The sequence below is a fragment of the Mya arenaria genome, chromosome 1 (assembly GCF_026914265.1).
Source record: "Mya arenaria isolate MELC-2E11 chromosome 1, ASM2691426v1".
NCBI classification, from domain to species: Eukaryota; Metazoa; Mollusca; class Bivalvia; order Myida; family Myidae; genus Mya; species Mya arenaria.
In genome coordinates, this window is record NC_069122.1 from 28752182 (window position 1) to 28779163 (window position 26982).

Below are 26982 nucleotides of genomic sequence, written 5' to 3' on the forward strand. Positions count from 1 at the left end.
TTACTCGTGCGATGTCTGTGCACGAGACCGCCTCCCGCTTTCTCTCTCCCGGTTACCGTTAATGTACTCGTGCACATTGGGCAGGCCCGTGATCACGCATGCGCTAAGGGCACTTCTGTACAAGTTCATATCACTCGCGTCGTACCTGGGAACAGAAATGCATGCATTTGTAAAAGTAAGTTGCATTGTACATGTCTTGTATTTTTTTGTGTGTTTTCGGGTTATATTTTAGTGATATTAAACTACTTTATAGACGAAGTGTTATGAAACTACCAAATGAATTAACTTAAAACTTGCATAATGACTCAAGGATACAATTTCGAAGCCAAACAGACGGAAGTCAAGACGTACACAAGGCTACAACACGCTCCACAACATCAAAATATGGCCGGGTTAACGACATGCAACGTTTAGCGAAAACACAGTCAAAAGCATCAACAGATATCTGCGTTAACGCTTTTGAACGCTGAGCTTTAACATAATCCAAAGCATCAACATATCCGAGTTCACGCATTGAAAGCATATGTATAACAAAGTTCGAAGCATCAACATATATCCAAGTTAACGCTTTTAAACGCTTAGCTATAGCATAGCCCAAAGCTTCAACATATGTCCGTGTTAACGCTTTTAACGCTAAGCTAAAACACAGTCCAAAGCGTCAACAGATGTTCGTGTTAACGCTTTTGAACGCTTAGCTAAAACACAGTCCAAAGCATCAACATATGTCCGTGTTAACGCGTTTGAACGCTAAGCTAAAACACAGTCCAAAGCATCAACACATGTCCGTGTTAACGCGTTTGAACGCTTAGCTAAAACACAGTCCAAAGCATCAACATATGTCCGTGTTAACGCGTTTGAACGCTAAGCTAAAACACAGTCCAAAGCATCAACATATGTCCGTGTTAATGCGTTTGGACGCTAAGCTAAAACACAGTCCAAAGCATCAACACATGTTTGTGTTAACGCGTTTGAACGCTTAGCTAAAACACAGTCCAACGCATCAACATATGTCCGTGTTAACGCTTATGAACGCTTAGAAAAAACATAGTCCAACGTATAAACAGATATCCGTGTTAACGCTTTTGAACGCTAAGCTAAAACACAGTCCAAAGCATCAACATATGTCCGTGTTAACGCGTTTGAACGCTTAGCTAAAACAGAGTCCAAAGCATCAACATATTTCCGTGTTAACGCTTATGAACGCTTAGAAAAAACATAGTCCAACGTATAAACAGATATCCGTGTTAACGCATTTGAACAATTAGCTATATCATAGTCCAAATCATCAACAGATATCCGTGTTAACGCATTTGAACGCTTAGCTATATCATAGTCCAAAGCATCAACAGATATCCGTGTTAACGCATTTGAACGCTGAGCTATATCATAGTCCAAAGCATCAACAGATATCCGTGTTAACGCATTTGAACGCTGAGCTTTAACATAGTTCAAAGCATCAACAGATATCCGTGTTAACGCTTATGAACGCTTAGCTAAAACATAGTCCAACGCATCAACAGATGTCCGTGCTAACGCTTATGAACGCTTAGCTAAAACATAGTCCAACGCATCAACAGATGTCCTTGTTAACGCTTATGAACGCTTAGCTAAAACATAGTCCAACGGATCAAGAAATATCCTTGTTAACGATTTTTAACGCATAGCCATGACATAGTCCAAAGCATCAACAAATGTACGGGTAAACGCTATGTCCGCAAACGGAAAGCGAAAACACAGTTCCACAACATCAACAGATAGCCGGGTAAACGCCTGTTAGTGGTGAAGCGACAACAGATTCTTTCGATTTGGATCGTTTGATGTCTCAACAACAAATTAGTATGTATTTGGAGGGATTGTAAATGGGGTTAAATCCGTTTTCAAAATGCTTCGTCCAAAGTTAGATAAGTTTGCAAACGCTGAAACCAGACACACTTGTCACAAGTGATTAAACAAGTTTGCAAGCGTCAGATTTAACACTTTTATCATATTGCGGTTTAATATGTTTACGAAGCGCAAAGCTCGTATTAGGCGCAAAATGTGATCGACTTCGTAGAAATGATGTTAAGTCCGTCTGTGAAGCACAACGCTCGCGAATGGCACAATTGTGTCAAAACGGTTTGCAGACGCTTTACCAGATACACATATCACAATTGATGAAACCTGTTTGCGAATGCTAAAACATGCATTTTGGCATAAATATGGACAAAGCAAACCGCTTAACCAGATGTACATTTCACAAGAGACAAAACCTGTGTGCGAATGATAAAACATGCATTTGCCGTAATGATGGGCAAGATACCATTATGCTAAATGCATGTTTGAGTCTTCGCAATCATGTTGTATCCTTTGTGACATGTGCGATAGCTTAACTGTGAGCGCTCAATATCACACATACCCTAAAGGAAACTTTAAGCTCAAGCACTTGCCTTTCACAATGGACGTAACTGATATGTGAACCCTAAACCAGGCGCATTTTGACGCTCAACCTGGCAGTTCGCACACTAAGGTTAAATCCGTATGCGAAGGACCAAGCGCTCAATTCGAACCTTTGGACAGACCTTTTTGCGAGTGGTAGGTGAAACCATTCATAGTTATCTCATGGTATACCTGCGAGATCACAGCGATATTTTCCTATAAATAAGTATAAGTTTACCATTCATCGACTGTTCCGTCGTAGCACTCCACGTTGAAGATGGTCGTCATGCCGTTAAAACCGCCGATCACAAATATCATGTCATCCAGGACCTGCCAGACGGAAATATATGAATGGTAGCTGGAAATCAAATTCTAGCAACATATTCTGCAGAAAAAAGATACATATATACATATTGTATGGAACAGTTTGTCGCTGAAACAGCCGTTTCCACAATTATAATTATAGTAATACTTTTTCCTGTTAAATTGTGCCTTCTTTCTTTTGTTCATTTTTACTCTGTCACCATAAGGATTTTCTTAATACATCTACATGTGTTCACCAACATTGATTGCTGTTTATGAATATAATCTTAAAGGTTTTGTTTATTTGGACACAACCTTCATAACATACCGGTAAACGTTTTATAACAATGTATGACTTTAGAAATAGTTAAAAAATAATAGAGTATGTTTTATCAATTAGCAGATATATGAGCAACAAACTGTATCAAACTGGATAATGTTTTGGTTGAGATAAAGTTAACCAATTATTTAATGTCGGTCAAAAGTTATTCATAGCTTATGTTAAACTGTTGATGATAGTACCCGACAATAAATAAATATTGACTTGACTTGACTTGAAAATGCATTGGTCAATATTTATCCGATTTTTTATTCATTAACCAATCATATCATTGAAATGTGCAAACGCTCTGCAAAGATTGGCTGTCCATGATGACCCGTGTGTGAACCGCGGAAAGTCACGTTATCATGTACGTTTTTGGTATCAACTTACCTCTATCGCAAAGTTGCTCCTAGGGCTGAACATGTCTGGGAGAGCGTTCCAAGAGTTGGTAAGGGGGTTGTATCGCTCGGCTGTGTTCATGCGGGAAATACCGTTAAATCCGCCCATAGCAAAGATGCTGTCTCTATTCACAGAAGGGAAAGAAGAGAAAAAGAGGATAGAAAGTTAAAGAGAAGGAAATAAGTATTGTGGACTTTGGTACAGGTCTCTAGGTGAGAACGACATCTCACTTTTGACCTTTGGGAAATAAACTTACGCTTTCAGGAATTTTGACTAAGTGAGGGAAAACAATTTCCATCAACTAACACAGCATTTAAGAATTGAATACTCTTCAACTTAGAAGGTTAACCATGACAGGGGTCGTGTCACTAATATAGATAAGAATACACGAGGCAATTTCATTGGCTTAGAGTACGAAAAGTCCTCATTCGGCACTAATGAGACCTCTTCATTATTTACTCAAGATTTCCCTTGCGAAATGTCCTATGGTACTCGACATGTAGCAGAACAAACCAAACTGTGTACAGTGGGTAGCCGGCGATCTGTGAACGACGACATTTGTGACTGAGGGCAATAAACAACCGTCTTAGACCATTCAAGATCAAAAACAGTAGTCTTATTTTGGCTTGCATAAAATGGAGTAAATGAAGGCAAATGTTTTACATTTACCAAACAGCGAGAGATCCAAGGAAACCGTACACAGGAGGCAAGTGAATACGTATAACAATACTTAAAATTATTCAGTACTACTCTAATGCCAAAGAAACACATCTTTGTTTCCACTCACATCACAAAAAAGGGGAGGAAAGTAGGCATTGCTTCGTTTCTACAAAAACCGATCGATATGAGGGTACATTACTATTGTAAAAAATCAAATATTAAACGGTCAAATTTTAAGATGTTCACAAAAATAGTTCGTTTATTTAGGAAATAACTAAAACAAAATTGGTTATTGAAACCTTAAACTAGAATCCCATTGGTCATTGTATAATTAGTCAAATAAAATAAAGGAGTGTCGGAAACGTGCTCTTTTGAACTCTTCTTGTTGATAAAATAAAGAAATTTATATTCCCGCGAACGATTTTTCCAGACTTGTAAGAGATAACATCATTTGAGGTTGAACACAACGAGTTAAACGCTCAAAAAATTATACACATTATATTCGGACTTGATCGTTTTCTTCCTTGCGTTGAACCCTACTCATCAAAAACGTCATTTCATTAGCTGACGATGTAATAGAAGAATACTGTTGCCCAATAGCTGGCCATATAGATAAAGACGGAAATTCTTACTTGTAAACTGAAATTAGTATGAAGAGTTAAATCCGTATTGAAAGAAAACAATCACACTTGTTTAGTCAGAAATTGCAATACTATGAAATACTGTGCATATTGTGATATTCATTTCAAAAAGCTCCACTGACTCAGGAATAACAATTAAACTGAAAACAATTTCCATAACATGTTGAACAGTCAAACTTTCGAACACTAGTCATCCAGCTGGTTTACCATGGCGGAGTATCTTTATTTAAAGTTATCTTTTGTTCGGTATTACGCGATTTCTGTGATTGAACCAGGAAACTTTTATTCGGAACAATTCGGCCATTTTCCATCGAAAACGACCCCATAAATACTCCCAAGAGAAAAGACATTAAGTTCAAATTACTACGCGATCTACATGCAGCGTAATTAATTGTAAATATTTCTGATATGGTAAACCGTCGATATACATCTGAGGTTGGAAAGTGGCCTAGGAGTTTCTTCTGCACCTAGAGCGGACGCCCTTAACACTGAGGTATTTTGGTGGTCAGGCGGTAAGCGGTCTGCTAAAATGTTACTATAACATGCTTTGATATTACGAAACATGTAGACGGTCTTTCATGGTGAACCAACGTCCTGCTTTGATAATAAACAGACGACGCTCTCGCCGGCAATGTCTTAATGGACCTGTCCCTCAACTGCCAGATCACTTGATTTGCGAGATTTGCTTTTTTGAGTTGAAATTGGGAAACTGATTTAAAATAATTGTCTTAAACGTGCTCCTGTTTTTGTTGCATGCCACTGCTATTCATATCGGAGAACAACAGTGCACAGCGTCCTTTAAATGATTTTGTATATCGTTTGTATGGAAGTTTTATATATTTATGATATGTGTTATTGTATACCAATTAAATATGTAAACTCATGGCTCTCACGTGTGTTTTACTACCTTTCAAATCCAACTATATTCTTGGAAATACATTTAGTAGCGAAAGTATGGGCTTTCATTAAGACGCCATCGGCCTATCCATATAGGAGTCAGTGCCAGTGTTAAGTTAATCTAAATTTTGGGGTATAGTTTATATTGGTAAGGGGCTTCCTAAGCCATCCGACACACGAGGGAAGGCTGTTAAACGGACGATAGATATTCGATGCGTCATTTAATTATGCGGGGGCTCGAACCTCAGACTCGTTGGTTGAAAGTCAAATGTTGATTTCTGCTCAAGCGCAATCGTATTTTAAATCAATATCAATACATACACATGTATAACAAATATAATTGTTGAGTGATAAACCTTTAACTGCTCACTAAATGCATTTAATGAAATTATTGATGACTGATAACAAGATTGCAACCGTGTATTTAGTAGCTGAAAACGCACATATATTAAATGACTGGTCGGTCCTAAAATAGTTACAGATATCAACTATCGTCTCATTATAAATAATATGTTTTCTGCACCTTTCTTTCAAAATGAACACGATACCCTTCATAATAACCATTGTTTTCGATATTTGTTCATCCCTTTCGGTAAATTAAATTGTATAATTGCGGTACATCTTATTTGGGAGTAAGAGTGCATATTTTATGTTATTTGTTCGTTAAGTCCGTGAGTTTGCCCCACACATATAACATTTTCCTCATACCTGTAAGCGATGATGCCGACTCCGCTCCGCCTGTTTCTCATGGGGGCAATCATGGTCCACTGGTTCGTGTTGGGGTCGTAATACTCGGCATTGTGGAGACACTCTTGCCCGTTAAACCCGCCACATATGTATACCCTTTCTGGAAAAACGAAAAAAAATTAGATTAATACAATAGAACTACAAAGTCGGGAACATCAGCCATTTTTCATCCAAAACATTCTCGGATGTACTACTACTACTACTACTACTACTACTACTACTACTACTACTACTACTACTACTACTACTACTACTACTACTACTACTACTACTACTACTACTACTACTACTACTACTACTACTACTACTACTACTACTACTACTACTACTACTACCACTTCCACTACTACTACTACTACTACTACTACTACTACTACTACTACTACTACTACTACTACTACTACTACTACTACTACTACTACTACTACTACTACCACTACTACTACCTACTACTACCACTACTACTACTACTGGCGACTTATAGCGGAGATAAACTTCCTAGTGAGTGTGGAAGCGACTAACAGCGGAGATAAACCGACTAGTGATTGTAGCAGCGAGTAATAGCGAAAACAAACTTACCATTGAGTGTTTCGGTAGATAAACTTACTATTGGGTATGGTAGCGACTAAAAGTGGCGATAAACTTACTATTGAGTGTGGTAGCGACTAAAAGCGGATAAAATTATAAACTTACCATTGAGTGTTGCGACTAATAGCGGAGATAAACTTACCATTGAGTGTTGCAGCGAGATATAGCGGAGATAAACTTACCATTGAGTGTGGTAGCGACTAAAAGCGGAGATAAAGTTACTTTTGAGTGTAATGGTGACTAAACTATTACCGGAGATAAACTTACCATTGAGTGTTGCAGCGAGATATAGCGGAGATAAACTTAATATTGAGTGTGGTAGCGACTAAAAGCGGAGTTAAACTTAATATTGAGTGTGGCAGCAAATAAAAGCGGAGATAAACTATTTATTGAGTGTGGCAGCGAGCAATAGCGAAGATAAACTTACCATTACGTTATGCAGCGACTTAAAGCGGAAATAAACTAACTATTGGTTGTTCTGTCGACGAACTGCGGAGATAAACCGACTAGTGATTGTGGCAGCGAGTAATAGCGAAAACAAACTAACCATTGAGTGTCGCGGCTAATAGAGTAGATAAACTTACTATTGGGTATGGTAGCGACTAAAAGTGGCGATAAACTTACTATTGAGTGTGGTAGCGACTAAAAGCGGATAAAATTATAAACTTACCATTGAGTGTTGCGACTAATAGCGGAGATAAACTTACCATTGCGTGTTGCAGCGAGATATAGCGGAGATAAACTTACCATTGAGTGTGGTAGCGACTAAAAGCGGAGATAAAGTTACTTTTGAGTGTAATGGTGACTAAACTATTACCGGAGATAAACTAACCATTGAGTGTTGCAGCGAGATATAGCGGAGATAAACATACCATTGAGTGTGGTAGCGACTAAAAGCGGAGATAAAGTTACTTTTGAGTGCAATGGTGACTAAACTATAACCGGAGATAAACTTACCATTGAGTGTTGTAGCGAGATATAGCGGAGATAAACTTAATATTGAGTGTGGCGTCTAAAAGCGGAGTTAAACTTTATATTGAGTGTAGCAGCAACTAATAGCGGAGATAAACTATTTATTGAGTGTGGCAGCGAGAAATAGCGGAGATAAACTTACCATTACGTGATGCAGCGACTTAAAGCGGAAATAAACTACATATTGGTTGTTCTGTCGACGAATTGCGGAGATAAACTTACTATTGAGTGTGGCAGCCCCTTATAGCTGAGATAAACTATTTATTGAGTGTGGCAGCGAGAAATAGCGAAGATAAACTTACCATTACGTGATGCAGCGACTTAAAGCGGAAATAAACTAACTATTGGTTGTTCTGTCGATGAATTGCGGAGATAAACTTACTATTGAGTGTGGCAGCTCCTTATAGCGGAGATAAACTTACCATTGAGTGTGGTAGCGACTAAAAGCGGAGATAAAGTTACCATTACGTGATGCAGCGACTTAAAGCGGAAATAAACTAACTATTGGTTGTTCTGTCGATGAATTGCGGAGATAAACTTACTATTGAGTGTGGCAGCTCCTTATAGCTGAGATAAACTTACTTTTGAGTGTGGCAACGAGAAATAGCGAAGATAAACTTACCATTACGTGTTGCAGCGACTTAAAGCGGAAATAAACTAACTATTGGTTGTTCTGTCGACGAATTGCGGAGATAAACTTACTATTGAGTGTGGCAGCCCCTTATAGCTGAGATAAACTTACTTTTGAGTGTGGCAGCGAGAAATAGCGAAGATAAACTTATTATTGAGTGTGGCAACGAGAAATAGCGAAGATAAACTTACTATTGAGTGTGGCAGCGAGAAATAGCGAAGATAAACTTACCATTACGTGATGCAGCGACTTAAAGCGGAAATAAACTAACTATTGGTTGTTCTGTCGATGAATTGCGGAGATAAACTTACTATTGGGTGTGGCAGCTCCTTATAGCTGAGATAAACTTACTTTTGAGTGTGGCAACGAGAAATAGCGAAGATAAACTTACCATTACGTGATGCAGCGACTTAAAGCGGAAATAAACTAACTATTGGTTGTTCTGTCGACGAATTGCGGAGATAAACTTACTATTGAGTGTGGCAGCTCCTTATAGCTGAGATAAACTTACTTTTGAGTGTGGCAGCGAGAAATAGCGAAGATAAACTTACCATTACGTGATGCAGCGACTTAAAGCGGAAATAAACTAACTATTGGTTGTTCTGTCGACGAATTGCGGAGATAAACTTACTATTGGGTGTGGCAGCTCCTTATAGCTGAGATAAACTTACTTTTGAGTGTGGCAGCGAGAAATAGCGAAGATAAACTTACCATTACGTGATGCAGCGACTTAAAGCGGAAATAAACTAACTATTGGTTGTTCTGTCGACGAATTGCGGAGATAAACTTACTATTGAGTGTGGCAGCTCCTTATAGCTGAGATAAACTTACTTTTGAGTGTGGCAGCGAGAAATAGCGAAGATAAACTTACCATTACGTGATGCAGCGACTTAAAGCGGAAATAAACTAACTATTGGTTGTTCTGTCGATGAATTGCGGAGATAAACTTACTATTGAGTGTGGCAGCTCCTTATAGCTGAGATAAACTTACTTTTGAGTGTGGCAGCGAGAAATAGCGAAGATAAACTTACCATTACGTGATGCAGCGACTTAAAGCGGAAATAAACTAACTATTGGTTGTTCTGTCGACGAATTGCGGAGATAAACTTACTATTGGGTGTGGCAGCTCCTTATAGCTGAGATAAACTTACTTTTGAGTGTGGCAGCGAGAAATAGCGAAGATAAACTTACCATTACGTGATGCAGCGACTTAAAGCGGAAATAAACTAACTATTGGTTGTTCTGTCGATGAATTGCGGAGATAAACTTACTATTGAGTGTGGCAGCCCCTTATAGCTGAGATAAACTATTTATTGAGTGTGGCAGCGAGAAATAGCGAAGATAAACTTACCATTACGTGATGCAGCGACTTAAAGCGGAAATAAACTAACTATTGGTTGTTCTGTCGACGAATTGCGGAGATAAACTTTCTATTGAGTGTGGCAACGACTAATAGATGAGATAAACTTACTATTGAGAGTGTGGCAGCAACTTAAAGCGGAGATAAACTATTTATTGAGTGTGGCAGCGAGAAATAGCGAAGATAAACTTACCATTACGTGATGCAGCGACTTAAAGCGGAAATAAACTAACTATTGGTTGTTCTGTCGACGAACTGCGGAGATAAACTTACTATTGGGTGTGGCAACGACTAATAGATGAGATAAACTTACTATTGAGTGTGTGGCAGCAACTTAAAGCGGCGATAAACTTACTATTGAGAGTGGCAGCGAGAAATAGCGGCGATAAACTTACTATTGAGAGTGGCAGCGAGAAATAGCGGAGATAAACTTACTATTTAGTATGGCAGCGACTTAAAGCGGAGATAGATTAACTTTTTATTGAGTGTGGCAGCGACTAGTAGTGGAGATAAACTTATTATTGAGTGTGGCAGCGACTTATAGCGGAGATAAACTTATTATTGAGTGTGGCAACGACTAATAGCGGAGATTAATTTATTATTGAGTGTGGCAGCGACTAATATCGGAGATTAACTTATTATTGAGTGTGGCAGCGACTTATAGCAAAGATAAACTTATTATTGAGTGTGGCAGCGACTAATAGCGGAGATTAACTTATTTTTGAGTGTGGCAGCGACTTATAGCAAAGATAAACTTATTATTGAGTGTGGCAGCGACTAATAGCGGAGATTAACTTATTTTTGAGTGTGGCAGCGACTAATAGCGGAGATAAAATTACTATTGAGTGTTGTATTGACTTAAACCTTAAATAAACATTCTATTGAGTATGGCAAAGACTTATAGCGGAGATTAACTTATTTTTGAGTGTGGCAGCGACTAATAGCGGAGATAAACTTATTATTGAGTGTGGCAGCGACTTATAGCAAAGATAAACTTATTATTGAGTGTGGCAGCGACTAATAGCGGAGATTAACTTATTAGTGAGCGTGGCAGCGACTTATAGCGGAGATAAAATTACTATTGAGTGTTGTATTGACTTAAACCTTAAATAAACATTCTATTGAGTATGGCAGAGACTTATAGCGGAGATAAACTTCCTATTGATTATTGTATCGACTAATAGCGGAGATACACTTACTATTGAGTGTTGTAGCACTAGCGTCGCTTCTCTGATGGTTCATGGGTTGTATAAGCGACCACTGGTTGCTGCTTGGTTGGAACCGCTCAGCCGTGTTCTGTCGGTTATGGCCGTCGTATCCGCCCATTGCATAGATCAGCCCGTCCATGGACGTCGTGCTCACGTAACATCTGAAACGGTTAAAGGGACTCGTCAGGCATCGAAACACGTGATCAAAACATTTTATTTTTTTTTATCATTTCAAATATGAAAGAAAATAATATTTTAGTATTGAATGTAAAATAGTTTAAGGGTTGGCTTTACAAAGTTGTGTTCAAATGAAAATCTGCGAGTTGATATTTGTTCATAAAAGTAAAACCATTGCCAACGTAAACTATGTAAGCGATTTCTTTTACGATAATTTAGCCAGTCAATCGTGGCAAACAATTAGATTGTTGAAAAGAGTTGTACTCGTTACGAACGTGAGTAGCGTTTCAAATTTGTATTAAAGTAAGTTAAACTACTAAATTTAGACAAAACTAAACTCATATGCTTTACCTGTACTATTATAAAATATGGAATCACTATTTTAAATTGTGTTGAAATTGTCGTTGAAGATGGATGGCGACAAAGTAACAATACCTTATAATAACAGATCTTTATTATATGCTTTCCGGTGGTTCATACAGATTGATTTTTCATGATTCGGATACTTTTGAACGATATATTCATACTATAGATACTCAAATAGACGACAATAACATTAATGTACCCATAAGAACTAGTGAAGATTATAAGTATCTTCCATGGCCGAGATTGTAAGATAGGTTCATTCCGCCCCGAGCGTAGGGTGTTTTGCGGAAACGAGGTTTATCGAGTTTCCGCAAAACACCCTGCGCGAGGGCTGGGATGAACCTATCTTACACGAGCGGCTATGGTAGATGCTTTTTCTTCCATCTCAGTTAAACAAAATTAAGTAAAAATGTATTTTTTGCTGGAACTCTTTTGTGCGTAGTGAAAATAATTGCGTATGCGATAATTCGTGGTTGTCATGGGTATGCGCGCAGTGATTCAGATTATGTTAATAGTCAAATCGGTCTTTAAATAGTTCTAAGGAGAGTAAAGCATAATTTCTTGAAAGGTGCCTGCAAAATGACATTTGAAGCGAGAAATAATTAATTAGCATTCTAAATATTGCCACAAGACAAGGTTTCCATGATGCTATAGACGACAGTCTTCAACAAGGGAGGTAATTACAATGTGATGACCATTAAAAATAAGTTCCATACGGGCATTTCATCTTCGCCCGTGGGCAAGATAAGAATTTCTAGCATGATTGAATTATTGGATCTACTTATCTGAGGTGGGAGAAAAGATATGTTACTCATCTGGGTTAAAAATACTTGATAATTATATGTACGGATTTAAGAATTGTCAATTGTAGGCATGGAAACGATGGTGATATTGGGCGTTTCACATTTATGGCATATACCGGAAAAAGTGTAATTGACTACGCTATTGCATCATGTGAATTATTTCCTTTGATTGAATTTTTCTTAGTACATGGCAGTTTTTCCTGCTCTTCCCACGTGCCAATACAGATCAATTATAAGGTTATGTTAAATCATCTTAATGAAAATACTGACCCAGTTAGCATAGAAAAATTAGTATGGGATAATATGAAAGCTGAAAATTTTAAAGAAATATTGTTAAATGAAGAAAACCATCTTAATGAAATTGTCTCCAATATTGTATCATCTAATGTTGTTATATATAATGGTATAAATACTTTTGCAGAGGTGCTGTATACAGGTGCATTTAGTGTATTTGGGGTTACAAAACGCATTGTAAACACAACTCTTAATACCCCTAGGAAAAGCATGTAAGTCCGTGGTACACGGATGAGTGCGAACAAGCTAGGCGTGATTTAAAGTATGCAAATAAGCAATACCGTAGACTTAGGACAGTTGATTGCGTTAATTTGGTTATTGGTAAGCGTCGTATGTTTCAACAGGCAAAGCGTAACGCTAAATTTAAATATAACCAAAGTCAACGTGAAACGCTACATAATACAGCTAGAATAATCCCAAGCAGTTCTGGGATCTTATTCGCAAACATAAAAATAAATATGAGAATAATAATAGCGATGATTCTTCACAGGAATTTTATGAACATTTCAAAACTTTATTTTCTAATTCTGAATCTTTCACTGATAATGATGTCGAAAATGTTATAAATAATGACACGTTTGGTGATCAAATAATAGATCAGCTTGACTGTGATTTTAATGTCGATGATGTTCCTAAAGAGAGGAAAAAGTCCAGGTTGTGATATGTTAACCCCGGATATATATATTGAGTCAAAACATATTTTAGCACCGATAATGTGTAAACTTTTTAATCATATATACAATACGGGTTCTTATCCTGAATCATGGACGAAAGGCATTTTGATACCTGTTCCTAAAAAAGGTGATAAAAATATAGTTGATAATTACAGAGGAATAATGCTAACTAGTATGTTCTATAAAATATTTTCACTTATCTTAGATACTCGGCTAAGAAAATGGGCGGAAGATAACGATATACTAACGCGATATCAATTTGGGTTTAGGCAAAATAAAAGTACAATTGATAGCATTTTTGTTTTACAATCAATTATTAACAAAGTTATACAACATCAACGACGAAAGCTTTGTTGCGCATTCGTAGACTTAAAAAGGCGTTTGATCTAGTTTACAGAAACGGCATATGGTTTAAGCTACTCAACAATAATGTGTCCTCAAAATTTATTAAAATGTTACAATCTATGTATAAGTCTGTCAAAATATGTGTTCACTCAAATGACAATGTCTCGAACTATTTTCAGAGTTTTATGGGTGTTAAACAGGGGGAAACCTTGTCGCCACTACTGTTCATTAATTTAAAAAATGATATGTCTACCCATATATATATGATGATGCTGATACTGTGTCACTTGACGAATTACAGATATTCCTTTTGTTGTTTGCAGATGACACTGTTTTGTTTTCATACTCTGCTACTGGCCTACAAATACTCTTAAACAAGCTTCACGATTATTGCAAAAAATGGAATATCACTGTTAATACCAAGAAAACTGTAGCAATGGTTTGTTAATTGGGAACTTGAGTTGAAAACATTGATATATTTTACGATAATATAAGGCTTACTTGTGTATTAAAATTACATATCTAGGAGTCACGCTATGTTCAAATGGCAAAGTTTATCAGTCGCAAAAGGCTTCAGCCGACCAGGCATTAAAGGCTATTTATTCACTGAACTCACTTTTTGACGTTGTGTCACTGGGGATAAATAAAAAACTTAAACTATTTGACAGCATGATCATGGCTATATTTAATTATGGAGCAGAAATATGGGGTTCTCATAAAGCCTCTTATATGGAAAGAATATATTAAAATTTCTTAAACAGGTATTAAAGGTGGGAATTCAAACCACTAACGCTTCTGTTTATGGTGAGCTTGGGAGGTTTCCCTTAGATTTTGCACTTAAAAAGCGAATTCTGAAATATTGGAACAAAATTATAGCTAAACACCACGGTTCTGTGGTGCATGAAGTGTATTGGGATCAAGTGAATAATAATATTCGTGGGTCATGGGCATTAGAGGTAAAGCAATTGCTAAATAGTTTTGATTTTAGTTATTTATGGAACAATAATGACATTTCATTGTTTCAATTAAACAGTGTCATACAAAGATTACATGATCAGTATTGCCAATACTGGTTTTCTCTTTTAGACACGTCATCCAAATTCAAAACTTATTGTAGTATAAAACGTAGGTTTGGTTACGAGAATTATCTAAATTGTATTAAAAACGACATACATCGTATTTCCCTTACCAGATTAAGATGCTCAGCTCACAAACTTGCAATCGAAGAAGGCCGTTTTAGAAATATAGAACAATCTGAACGTCAATGTATATTTTATCAAATGAATGTTGTTGAAGATGAGTTTCACTTTGTTCTTGTATGTCCTTTTTACAGAGACATACGGATTGAATATTTACCTGGATATTTTTCTTCTTAAGTCTTGACCAGTGAACAAAAACAAATAATAATTATGCTCTGAACAGTTGCCTTACAACGATTACCTTTCATCACTAACATACCCGCTGTTGTCAAAAAATGCCTGACTGCATACCTTATTAGCGAGGGTGGTCAATCTGTAGATATTGTTCAGTAAAGGATTAGGCTACGCCACTGTTTTTGCAATATCACATCAATAATCAATTTTTATACTTGAATTATCAATATCTTAAGTGTTAATAATCTGTGAAATCATATAATCATGCTCTTCTCATGTATGTAAATAAAATGTAACCGCCAGAAGTAAAGGCGATGAAGTTGAATGTTTGTGCTAATAAACTATTGAATTGAGTTGAATTTATTTATCAGTGACATAAACATAATATTTCACTGTTTCAAGCATGTGGTGACTCCACTTCACTTCCCCTAAGAACTACATTTCAGGCGGTATATCATTACAAGTCGCAAGGAAAAGAACGCTTATAACCGAAATACAGTGCAATGGAAAAAAAGCAATCCAATCCAAACTATTCAATTTTAAATCATCATTTTTTTCTCTTAGACGTAACAAAGTGCATATTTGCATGGAGAGTGTTTTAAAGAAGGCCATTTTAGTGTGTTTTTTCTTTTCAAGATATTAAGACATCCCAAGGTCTATTCGTGCAGAACTCCTGGAAAATACACTCTCTAATTTGCTTTGCACTTTTCAAGATTGTATCTGTTCAACACTTTGAATTGAACGCAGGCATTTTTAATGTTTCCACTGATTCATTGAAAGGATTAGCCTACTTATCTTTTTTGAAACCGCATTTCAAGTTATTTTCAATGTCACGCATGTTTTAAGGTTCTCGGTAATGTTTTTGAACAAAAGAATAGTTTTCCAGGTAATGCATCTGAAAACACTTATTTTATCATTATTTTACATTTAGATATCGAAATTGCAGAAATAAGGGTTTTAGTAAGGTGCGAACTCACGCCGATAAAGTCAAGAAAAACAAGGAAAACCGATGTCTAAGCCACAAGGCCAACAGGACTCTAACAAAAGATGTGGACGTTTTGAAATCTTAGCAATACATTGATAATATCACGTGATAATGTCGATCAACCAATCACGCAATAACGAAACCGTACACAAGTGATCAATAGTGTTGTTAACGCTAATGGAAGTTATGGTCTTCAAACACGATACTTGAGCAAATATCAACATTTCCTGAAGGGTTTATGCTTTTGGTAGTTTAGTCTTAACACCCATAATGATTTGCAACACTTTATTTCGTCATACTAAAAAAAGTACATTTTTGCGGGGAAAAAATCGAGTACCATTAAACTTACAGACTATCTATACATGGCATACTTGAACATGTCAGTCTTTTAATATCTTAACATTTGAGCAGTTCAGTGACAAGTCTGTATAGGAGACAGACACGCTTATTAATGTATATGAAATAAAACATAAATACGAATATAAAGCACAGAGAATTGAAGATCTTTTCAGCGAATTCTATGAAATAAAGTAATTAATTTGAAAAAAAAAGTTATATTGATATTGATACAAGATATACAACAAGAATATCTTTTAGCTAACATAATTTTTAATAACAGTGCCAAATGACAACCTGACAATTTAAGCACGAACCTCTTTGCGTTCATAGGAGCGACTTCTGACCAGTCCTTGAGGACGGGATCGAAACAGCGGACAGAGTTGAAGTAGTCCATTCCATCGAACCCACCGATGATGTAAATCTTGTGGCCCAGGCACACCGTGCCGTGGTATGCACGGGGACCTGCGGGGATATCAAACACTGACATTTAAGGCAACCGATATTCAAATCGCTCGAACACCCAGGGACCGGTGAAAATACATTGAGCCTCGAAACGTTCGATCAAAGCGGGAATGCTTACCTTCAGTATGAATAAAGCGGTCATTTTAATCCAGTTCGAACCAACGAGGAATTCAAGCAAAGCGAGTTCGAGCCAACGGGTTTCGACTGTATCTTAATGTTGGGTGCCTAGGGCAGTGATTACGAACAGTCTCAAGTCTGAGTCTATGAGATGTTCATTACATTGTAACTTTCCTTCTAGCAAAGCATTGCTTGTGAACTTGACCTAATTATATTACTATTTGGATGTTTTACTTTCATAGCATACGGTCGAAACCGCTTGCCTTGATAACACAGGGACCGGTCAAAATACTTCGCGAGTATCGAGCTAAGCGGAAAATGCTTACATAGAGATATATCGGTCTATCACTTCAAATTCGAGCTAACAAGGAACTCGACATAAGCGATATCGACCCAACGGGTTTCGACAATGCGATTTTGTAATGATATTAAAAAGGATTCTTTGTTACTTCTTAAAGTGCTTTTCTGAGTCTAGACCCAGACTTGACGTTTTTCGTAATCATGGCCTCTTGGGTCGTCATGCTATTTCATCATATGAAAGGATTTTAAGAGTAGAACAACAGTATATAAAAATGATACCGAATAAATATTGGAAACAGGTTTGTTTTTGAGCGAATGGAAGATGCAAATTCACATCCGATGACAGTGATATAAAGAAATAAATACAAACTGCCATAACTTTATAAATGATTTGTTTTGGGACGTTTATTTCACATATATTTAATAAGCAAGCAATTTTCTTTTAAATGGCATAACAATTCAGGGGCAGATCCAGGATTTGACGGGGCATATCCTATTGACTTGCGCTACTTCATCAGAACCGAAATTTATTTGGATTAAAGTGTTTGGGGGAGGGGGGGGGGTATTCCCCAATGAAATTTTATTATTATTTCTAATCGAATATGATTTTTTTCGGCGTATTTGTTTGTTTGTTTCCTCTAATATTGAAATAAAAAATAAACTTGGACGACTTTTTTTTGGGATGAAGGTTTGGGGGTTACACCCCCCTTGGTCCGCTAGTGCAATTATAGGGTCACGAGGAATCAATATATAAAGTTATTTTTTTATGGTTTGTTGAAAGGCCAGCTTATTTGTCCACTGGATACCTCAAAGGACGGGAAAATGTGTCTGTCAGTTTATTTTGTCCAAGTCGGTCTGATAAGCTGTGGGAATCGGACCCTAACAGGTTCACTTTAACGAGGATCTTCAAAATGGACCTCTGATCTGGGTAGATACCCGAGAAACAAGATATCACGCGAAAGGTTATAATTAGTTTAATAGCAGTCTCCATAATCGAGTGAAAGAAATTATTATGAAAAAAAATACCATTATCCATTCAACTCACCGTGATCCATGGCTTCACAAACTATCCACCTGTCCGCCCGGGTATCGTAAGTCTCGACAATGTTCGTGGGGGAGCCACCGCTCCAGCCACCAACCACAAACAGGAGCTCATGTGGCACACGCGGGCGCGCTAGGGGGTTAGACACGTCCACCTGTCGAAAAGAGACAAACATGTTAGGGGTATGCGTCACTTACAGTGACCATCATGAATGTTCGATGAAATATTGATATTAATGTCGAAAATTTAATGCCGGTACAAGATGAAAGCCCATCTCAAACCTAATTTTGTGTCGAACTTCACTTGATAGTTGATACGGTCTGTAAAGTCACATTTTTTTGGGAGTAGACACAAATAAATTAAAATTAAATTAGGCGTAGGCAATACTCAATTACAATATATCTTGTTTCATTAAAACAACGGTGATGAAGCATGTCCTCTTTTCTGTTAAAATTGTGACGTCATAAAATGACGTCATTTGTTAGAAATATAACACAGACGTCATTTCTATTTATAGAACAACGTCTCATCATATCTTTTTATAGAATGACGTCACTTACCGCTCTGTCCTCATCCATATCGAGGTCGTAAAGGAACTTTAGGGTTTCTATCACGATGGGCTTGCATCCTTCGGATTCTCGCACATAGGGGTGAGGCTTCACCTTTATTAAACGAAAGGGATATGCCTGTCAGCTAGCAAGTTAAACTAAGTTAGATTACTGGCCTTCAATACGTATAGCGCTAAATCGTTAAGATTGACAGTTTTACACTTATTAGAATACAGCCTACATTTGCAGCCAATGAAATTGCAGATAGGCAGTCGTCATTGAGTACTAGGCTTAATCATTAAGAATTAAGAACTTTCGCGGGTGTTTATAGGCCCGCCCACCGCCACTCATCCGATACACAAACACTGCATCAGGTTATGGTTGTCATTGTATATGCCAATGAAGTTGTATTTTAAGTCAGTGAGATGACCTGAATTAAATCAATATATATATATATATATATATATATATATATATATATATATATATATATATATATATATATATATATATATATATATATATATATATATACGCTTACTCCGCCTATTCTTAATTATTAAGATTTTAATTCATGTGATCTAACTATCACATCAAGACATATAACGTCAGAAATCTGTTCCCGCCTATGATTTAAGACAGTTAGAAGAGATTGTTAAAATCCTAATAAGCAGTTTAAATTATTTTTGTTTCATCATAAAAACTTACCTTCTCAACAAAGTACTGTGTGGTAAGAAGTCCGAGCCGAATGGCGCGCATGAGTTTGGCGATAGACGACTTCCGGCGCTCAGGGTCGTAGTCAATCCAGCGAAGGACGGCGTCAAATACGATTTCTTCGTTCTTAACGTTCAGCTCGTCCCGGGATAAAACCTGTAGAGGTGGAGTTAAAGTTAAAAGATCTGATAATTGTATCGTAAATGGTTTTATGACATAGTATTGTTTTCGTTAGGACCGTCACGAACAAAGGACGGCGTCAAACACAATTGATTCCTTTTTGACGCTTGGCTCTTCCCTGGAGGGGCAGGGTTAAAGTTCAGACATCTGCGAATAATTTCTTTTTCTTTAGGGAAGTTAAAAACGGAAAACTACGTCAAACACGATTCATTCGTTAACTGTCCTGGCATGAAACATGCAGGGGCGGTGTTTTTAGTGGTCTTAAATTCCCACGCTGGATTCCAATCGGAACATCTCGCCCATAACCTAGGATGTAGGTCAGACACCACTTACAGAATAACCTATGTAAAATTAATTCACCAATGCACGCAAAATAGCACTGATTTCTAGCCCTTCACGAACTCCAACACCATATATTGGGAGAAAGCTTCATTTGCGTATTAAACATTAAACAACCTTAGAAAAAAGTTCTCAGAGCAATAAGATTAGTAACCACCAGGGGCGGATTCAGGATTCGACGTTAGAGGGACGATAGCTTAGGGGCGTACCCTTTTGACTTGCGCCCCTCCCTCCTAACCAAAATATATTATGTAGAATATAACAATTTCTAGTGCGAAATGATGCATTTTGGACGTATTTTAATAAAAAATATGTTCTCCTATATTGAAATAAAAGTTAACTTGGACGAGTTTAGGTGGGCGCGCACCGGGTGCCCCCCCCCCCCCTCCGGATCCGCTAGTGACCAAGGTCCATTCGGTAAATTGACCATATCCGGCGTACGAGTACAAACAATGCGTTGGAAATGTTATTTAAAAATAAAAAAGTAGATCAAGTATTTCAGCTTGCTTTTAAAATCACAAACCAGTCAGCTTTAAAACCTATGAAGACTGAAACTAACCAATGGTCTGAGATGGTATAACTATGATATCACCATGCTTTGATTCACTGCCATGTATTATTTAAAAGCCATGTCACGATAAATGAGTTGGCACTTCCGAATTGGTGTAATTTGCCCTTTATGCACCAGTCCAAGGCCCCCACTTTCTGTATAGCCAGGTTAAATCCCCGCCAAATGCCACCGCACCTCGGGGTCATCCTAGGTAAGGCCCATTCACCGCTATTTTCGGCGCGAAAACAAAACCACCGCATTCACTTGGCACTGCGGAACAACCTAGAAGGTAAAAACACGGCCCATTTCCCCCGGTATACCCCCGGACCTGGGGGGGGGGGGGGCGTGGTAACAATTGACTGGTGCATTATTTGGATTGTCTACAATGTCGGAATATATATACTCACCAAAGCCTGTCTGTTCGTGAAATGCATTTTGGCACATTTCCGATAACTGTCATTTTATGTATAGTGAAAAATAGTGGAATATTATAATTGCTAAAAAAAGATTGATTTCCTTATGTCACTTTGAAAATTATTAATACTGCTTTTATATGTCTACATGTATATTATATACGTCTAAGTTCTATATGTTTCAAATGTTTGTACTCTACTTTTCATAAATTCCATCTATAAACTCTCTAACATTACATCCTTTTATAAAATTGTTTTAGATTATATATTTATATTTTACTATCTCAATACATCATATGATATACACAAAGCCAATTATTTAACGGGTTCTTGAGAATATTACTTTTTATAAAATGTTCAAGTCTCCTCATAAAATTAAGAAAAGAAAGTCTGTTTGTAAATATAATTGTAATGTTATATAAACTTAAATATTATTTGATGCTTTGTTTTGAACTTAAAACATGTACTTTTAAGTTATTTGTCCTATGTTATTTGTGAAAATGTTTTATATTGCAACTCTTTTCCTTATAATTCAGTCATGAATTTCAATAAACCATGAAACCTTCAGAAATACCTGCACTCTGCATGTAGATCGCAATTAAAGATGCTCTCTACTCCCAAATAAGATATACCACAATTAATAATATTGTTTTAATATTCCAAAGGGATGAATAAATGTCGAAAACAATGGTTCTTATGAAGGATATCTAGTTTAATTGAAAGAAATGAGCATAAAACACGGTATTTCTACCTTATGAGACTATAGTAGACCACAGTATACCTCTTAGCATTAACCAATCATTTAATATTTTTGTGCTTTCTGCCATTAATTACGAGGTAACAATTTTGTTATCAGTGATAATTATTTTCCATAAATGCATCATTTAGTAAGTAGTTAAAGGTTTATCAGTTAAAATATATGTGGGTTATACATGTGTATGTATTGATTTTGAATAAGAGTGTCACTTTAAGCAGTTACACCGAGTGACTTTACTCCGAGGAATCTTAATTATTTATGCAATAATGCACTTGACTTGGAATCAATTTTAAATGAGTAATACAAATTACACGTAAATAACTACAGTTAATTTATACTATTATTATTAACTTTACGAACTGCTTTTACTTATGTACCAGCATACATGTACATATAGATTCAGATAAATTCCAGGAGTATACAGTACGCAACAGGGAGGGTGTGGATGTAGCTTGGGCGTGTCGGAGAAAGAGCCCCCTATTTCATGCAATGGTTGTCCATTATACTCAGTAGCTGCAACAGATAACGAGTCGTAGTGTGTGGTGCAGGATTATGATGCCGTTGAAGGATATATCTGTCTGGTAACCTTGGTCTGCAATGACGCAGGCCTAGTAGCACACTTCTGCCGCTAAGTTTGAATGCACCTTATGAATGTCTGCCAATATCATTAAGGCTTGTTCCCTTCCCGGAGAGGGGATGGACAAAAAGCGTTATCACTATGACGTACCGTTTGGGTCAAACGCCACCTTCCACTTGTTGTTATGTATAAATAGGGCTGCACTTTTATCCCAATTAGAGGTCAGGTTTATTTTCAGATGATAAGGTTGAGGTGCACTTCTATCTCATATATAGAGTTGCACCTTTAAATTAAGCGGTGCAACACTATATCAAGAGGCGTACCTCAATCTTATAAGTAAAGGTTCACATCTAAGTAAAACATCTAAAACCTGCATTTTTATCTAATAAATAGAGGTAAACAGCTTAATTGAGAAGTGAATCTTCGTTTAATAATAATAAAGAGGTTCACCTCTCTGTCATAAAAAGAGGAACACAGCTAAATTGAGAGATGAACCTCTGCTTTAAAATAATAAAATAGGGGTACTACTCTATGTTATAAACAGATGTGCACAGCTTGATTGAAATGTTCACCTTTGTATAAAGATTATAGAACAGATGGTTACCTCGTTGTTATAAGCAGAGGTTCAGGTCTAAATATACAGTTTACCCCCATTCTATTAACACCTCATCATAAATAGAGGTGTACCTCTAAATTTAGTTGTACGTCTCGATGTTTAAACTTGCACATGTATCTAAAACGAGTTGTACCTCTATATTCAAATAATAAAAAGAGGTACACCTTTATATTAAGAGGTGTACCTCTATCTCATACATCCCCCTATCATCAATAAACGTGAACTTTTATATGAAGAGGCGTACCTCTAGCTCATAAATAGAGGTGCACCTCTAAATGCAGCTGTCACCTCTATATTTGGAACTGCATCTAGTTCTGCTCTCATGTCGGGTTTAACTGAATTTTGACCAAAATTGTACGCCATATATCACCTCGGCATAAGTGTTTCTTGCATCTTGAGATATAATTAAAGTTCCGTCTATTTCTAACAAAACACCCATTTATCTGCGCAGAGCCAGACATTTCCTGGGAATGGTGCGTTGAGGCATGAATGTGTTTTTCGGATAAACAAGTGCATTTCCCATATTTGATCATGATTTACAATAATAAGATCGACCAGAAGCCAAAATGTCTACGTGCCGTTTAGAATGAGCTAGTAATTTAAACGAGACATAATCTAATTTGACTTGGAGAAATATCTTGACTATTTTTGTTTCAAGGTTTCTGAGATCTTATTACCTCATTAGATTGCATAACAATGAGTGCGCGTGTATGTCGAGCGTTCAAAAATATGAAGCCGAACTGTTTACTGGACTTCAGTCACATTAATTTATCTTTTTCTGGCGTAGAAGAATTAAAGCATTCGTGCGAAAGTTTTGTAATTTAAGACGCACAATTAAGGTTGATGCAAAAACAACATATGATTTAGGTACAAATGAAAAATATAACCATTTTTTATTTTATATATTTTGTTAAGTATTGTATCTACTTGGCCATAAATTCCCATGTTTAAAGAGCACCTAAATGTCGCTAATATTTTTTTCTATCTGTACCTTTATATATATTTTTCTCAGTGGTACACCGTATAGCGGAGAAGAACGGTCTCAAAATAGCCTTTCACAAAACTGCTTTGATTAGTTGTGTAGGTGGCGCTATAAAGCGCGGGAAGTTACGTAATTTTGGCGGGTAAAGTGGGCTTTGGTCATTTCTACCGAGACTGCTGTTAGGGCAATATATAATGTTAATTAAATTTTTGTGAAACATAGTTTTTCGATAGGATTGTGACATTGTGACATGCTCAGTTGGGGGGAGGGGGGGGGGGGGGGGGGGTGATATGTACTTATGCACATGTTATTAGAGGATAACGTTATGTATGACAATACCAAAAACGGTAGTATGGTATTATATACACGCACAGAAGTTAATAGTTATAGTACACTCTTGTGTTTAGTTGTTACCTCATTGTATCTGTTGTTGCAACAAATAAACTAGTCTCGTCAGCACAAACGGTGTTTGTTTTTGGTGAGAATGAGTTGAGACAATATACTTCTTATTGTTTTGATTACTTTTTTATGATCTTTTTAAAAGTCAAATGAGTTAAACATGATAATACATTAATTTCACATGAGCGGGGTCGCAAATAAGAGTTACATCTAGGTGTGTTTGCCCCCTTCTCATCCACCCAAAAATACAAAAGGGGGTTTTGGGAGTCCTTCCCAACCCGATTTTCTTTGATAGTTTAGACTAAAAATGGTGCATTTTGTTGTTATTCATGTTAAATTTCTCAACTATATTTTGCAACCAATAAAAGCATCTATGGTATATCTAATTTTTACAGTGGAAAATCAGGAGCGGTCGCTTAATAATATTCAAATCAACACAAATTCATGCACAACATGAACAAATTGAGGTAAATGATAAAGACAATACATTCCAGAGTCCCAAATCGAGCCTCATAACATATCGAGACATAACATACATTCAATTTTATCAAGACCTGCAGGGCTGGTATTTAATATTGGTCTTAATTGGATCTAAGCACGATGTAGCTAATCGGATTACTTGCTATAATAACTAACCCACAGAGTGGAAGAAGTCAATGATGTATGACCATAAGATTAAATTAAGTTGAATATTGAATACAACCCCAGATAGTCCCGTTTAACAAAAGTAAGAATAATATTACTCTAGGATCATAGGATTCAAACAGTGTTCTTGTTTACAAAGTGTATAATGGGCTAAATACATTTGGGAAAAGAGTTTGAGTGTCTTTATCAATTGTCATAGTTACAATAATTTAAGGAAATGATACTAAACCTTATTTTGCCTTTAGCCTTCAAAACAAAATATATATATAACTTTGATGTTACAGATTCCAGAAAAAAACTTGACGCAATATTAGTAAAATGTTATACATACATCAAAATAACGATCACAAACCTAATAAGATAGAGATAACTAATACAATTTTAACTAATATGCAAACTATCTTTGTTGACCATGTCTTTGCTTTTGACGACACTGTGGTGTATAATTCATTTTGGTTATGAATGTTGTAAACGTTTAATGCTGAATAAATGTTGTTATCTAATATATATGTTATGATATGTTATGTTGTAATGGTAATATTTTGTTATATTATGTTATGCTATGTCATGTTATGTAATGTTGTTATGTTGATATGTTAAGTAATGCTATGTTATTTTATGTTGTGATTTGTTATATAATGTTATGTTAATTACCACAATTGTTTCGTGTTGTGCATGAATTTGAGTGAATAAATGTGTTGACTTGAATACAACAAAAAACTTTCATTAAATCATTAATAAAAAAACAAGAATAAAAAATACGAGGCAAATATGGAGACGAGAGAAAACAAATAATAATCTGGGTTGTTTGATGGATTGATTAATATAATTGTTAATTACTCATCTGGTTGATTGATTTATCGATTCATTGACTGATTTATTGATGAGGTGATTTGTTGAATGATTGATTCATTCACTAAAGGTTTGATTGAACGATTGATTTATTGAATCATTACAGTTGATTGATTAAATGTTTCCTTTATTCATTCATTCATTAATTAATTGGTTGACCGATTGGTTGATTGATTGATTGATTGATTGATTGATTGATTGATTGATTGATTGATTGATTGATATGACGCCGGTATAATATTAAATTGAAGGCGTGTTATAACGAAAACGATAATGATAAAAAAAAGATAATGTTAATGAGATGATACATCATTTTTGACCTGGCAATGAATATGATGATAAAGACGATGTGATGTCGATGATACCCCAGCACTTATAACTGCAATGATGACATGCTTATCTACCTCAGCCAGTTCTTCACAGGTAAGCTGCAGGAACTCGTTACTGTCCTTGGAGATGGTGATGAAGTTCTGCATTAGGAACCTCGCGGCCGTGCGCTCCAGCTGATGGCAAAAATACGTCTTCGCGAACTTGTAGATGCCGATGCAGTTCTCGGCAGTCATCTCCGCTGCCAGGTAGTCGCAGCACGCTTTCACCATGCCGTTCACGTGAAACTGATCGGCGGCCGGTAGCAAGAGTTCCACGTTATCAGGGCAAACGTCTATGCGTCGCGTGTACGCGTAGTCGATGATGATCTTCATGGCTTCCGCCGACACGCCCGGAATTACCACCTCCTTCCGGTCTGTGTTGAAAAGCTCGTTCGTAAACAGCGCCCGGAAGTAAGGGCTGCATGCGCTCATTATGGCCCTATGGATAGGGAACTTGTGATGTTCTACGACAATCACGGCGTCAGTTAACTGACCGGATTTACGCAGCTCGTTCAGAATGTTACAGGAGTTCAGACTGTATTTCTGATCAATATTTTCGTCGGAGGAACTATCATGCCACTCTATTTTGCCTGTTGCCATTTTTTTTTGTCTCAAAACTGTT

The 26982-nt window shown here is 36.7% G+C and overlaps 1 protein-coding gene across 1 annotated transcript; it reads right to left on the reverse strand.

Moving 5' to 3' along the window:
- LOC128226051 (kelch-like protein 10) lies at positions 1 to 26960 on the reverse strand. Its single transcript, XM_052935951.1, has 10 exons — positions 26397 to 26960; positions 19677 to 19838; positions 18981 to 19082; positions 18424 to 18574; positions 16814 to 16961; positions 11135 to 11304; positions 6346 to 6484; positions 3431 to 3563; positions 2654 to 2745; positions 1 to 145 (listed from the first exon to the last, which is right to left on the reverse strand). Exons 1-10 carry the CDS (start codon positions 26958 to 26960, stop codon positions 1 to 3), a joined length of 1806 nt encoding a protein of 601 aa, XP_052791911.1.
- Positions 26961 to 26982: the final 22 nt, after the last annotated feature.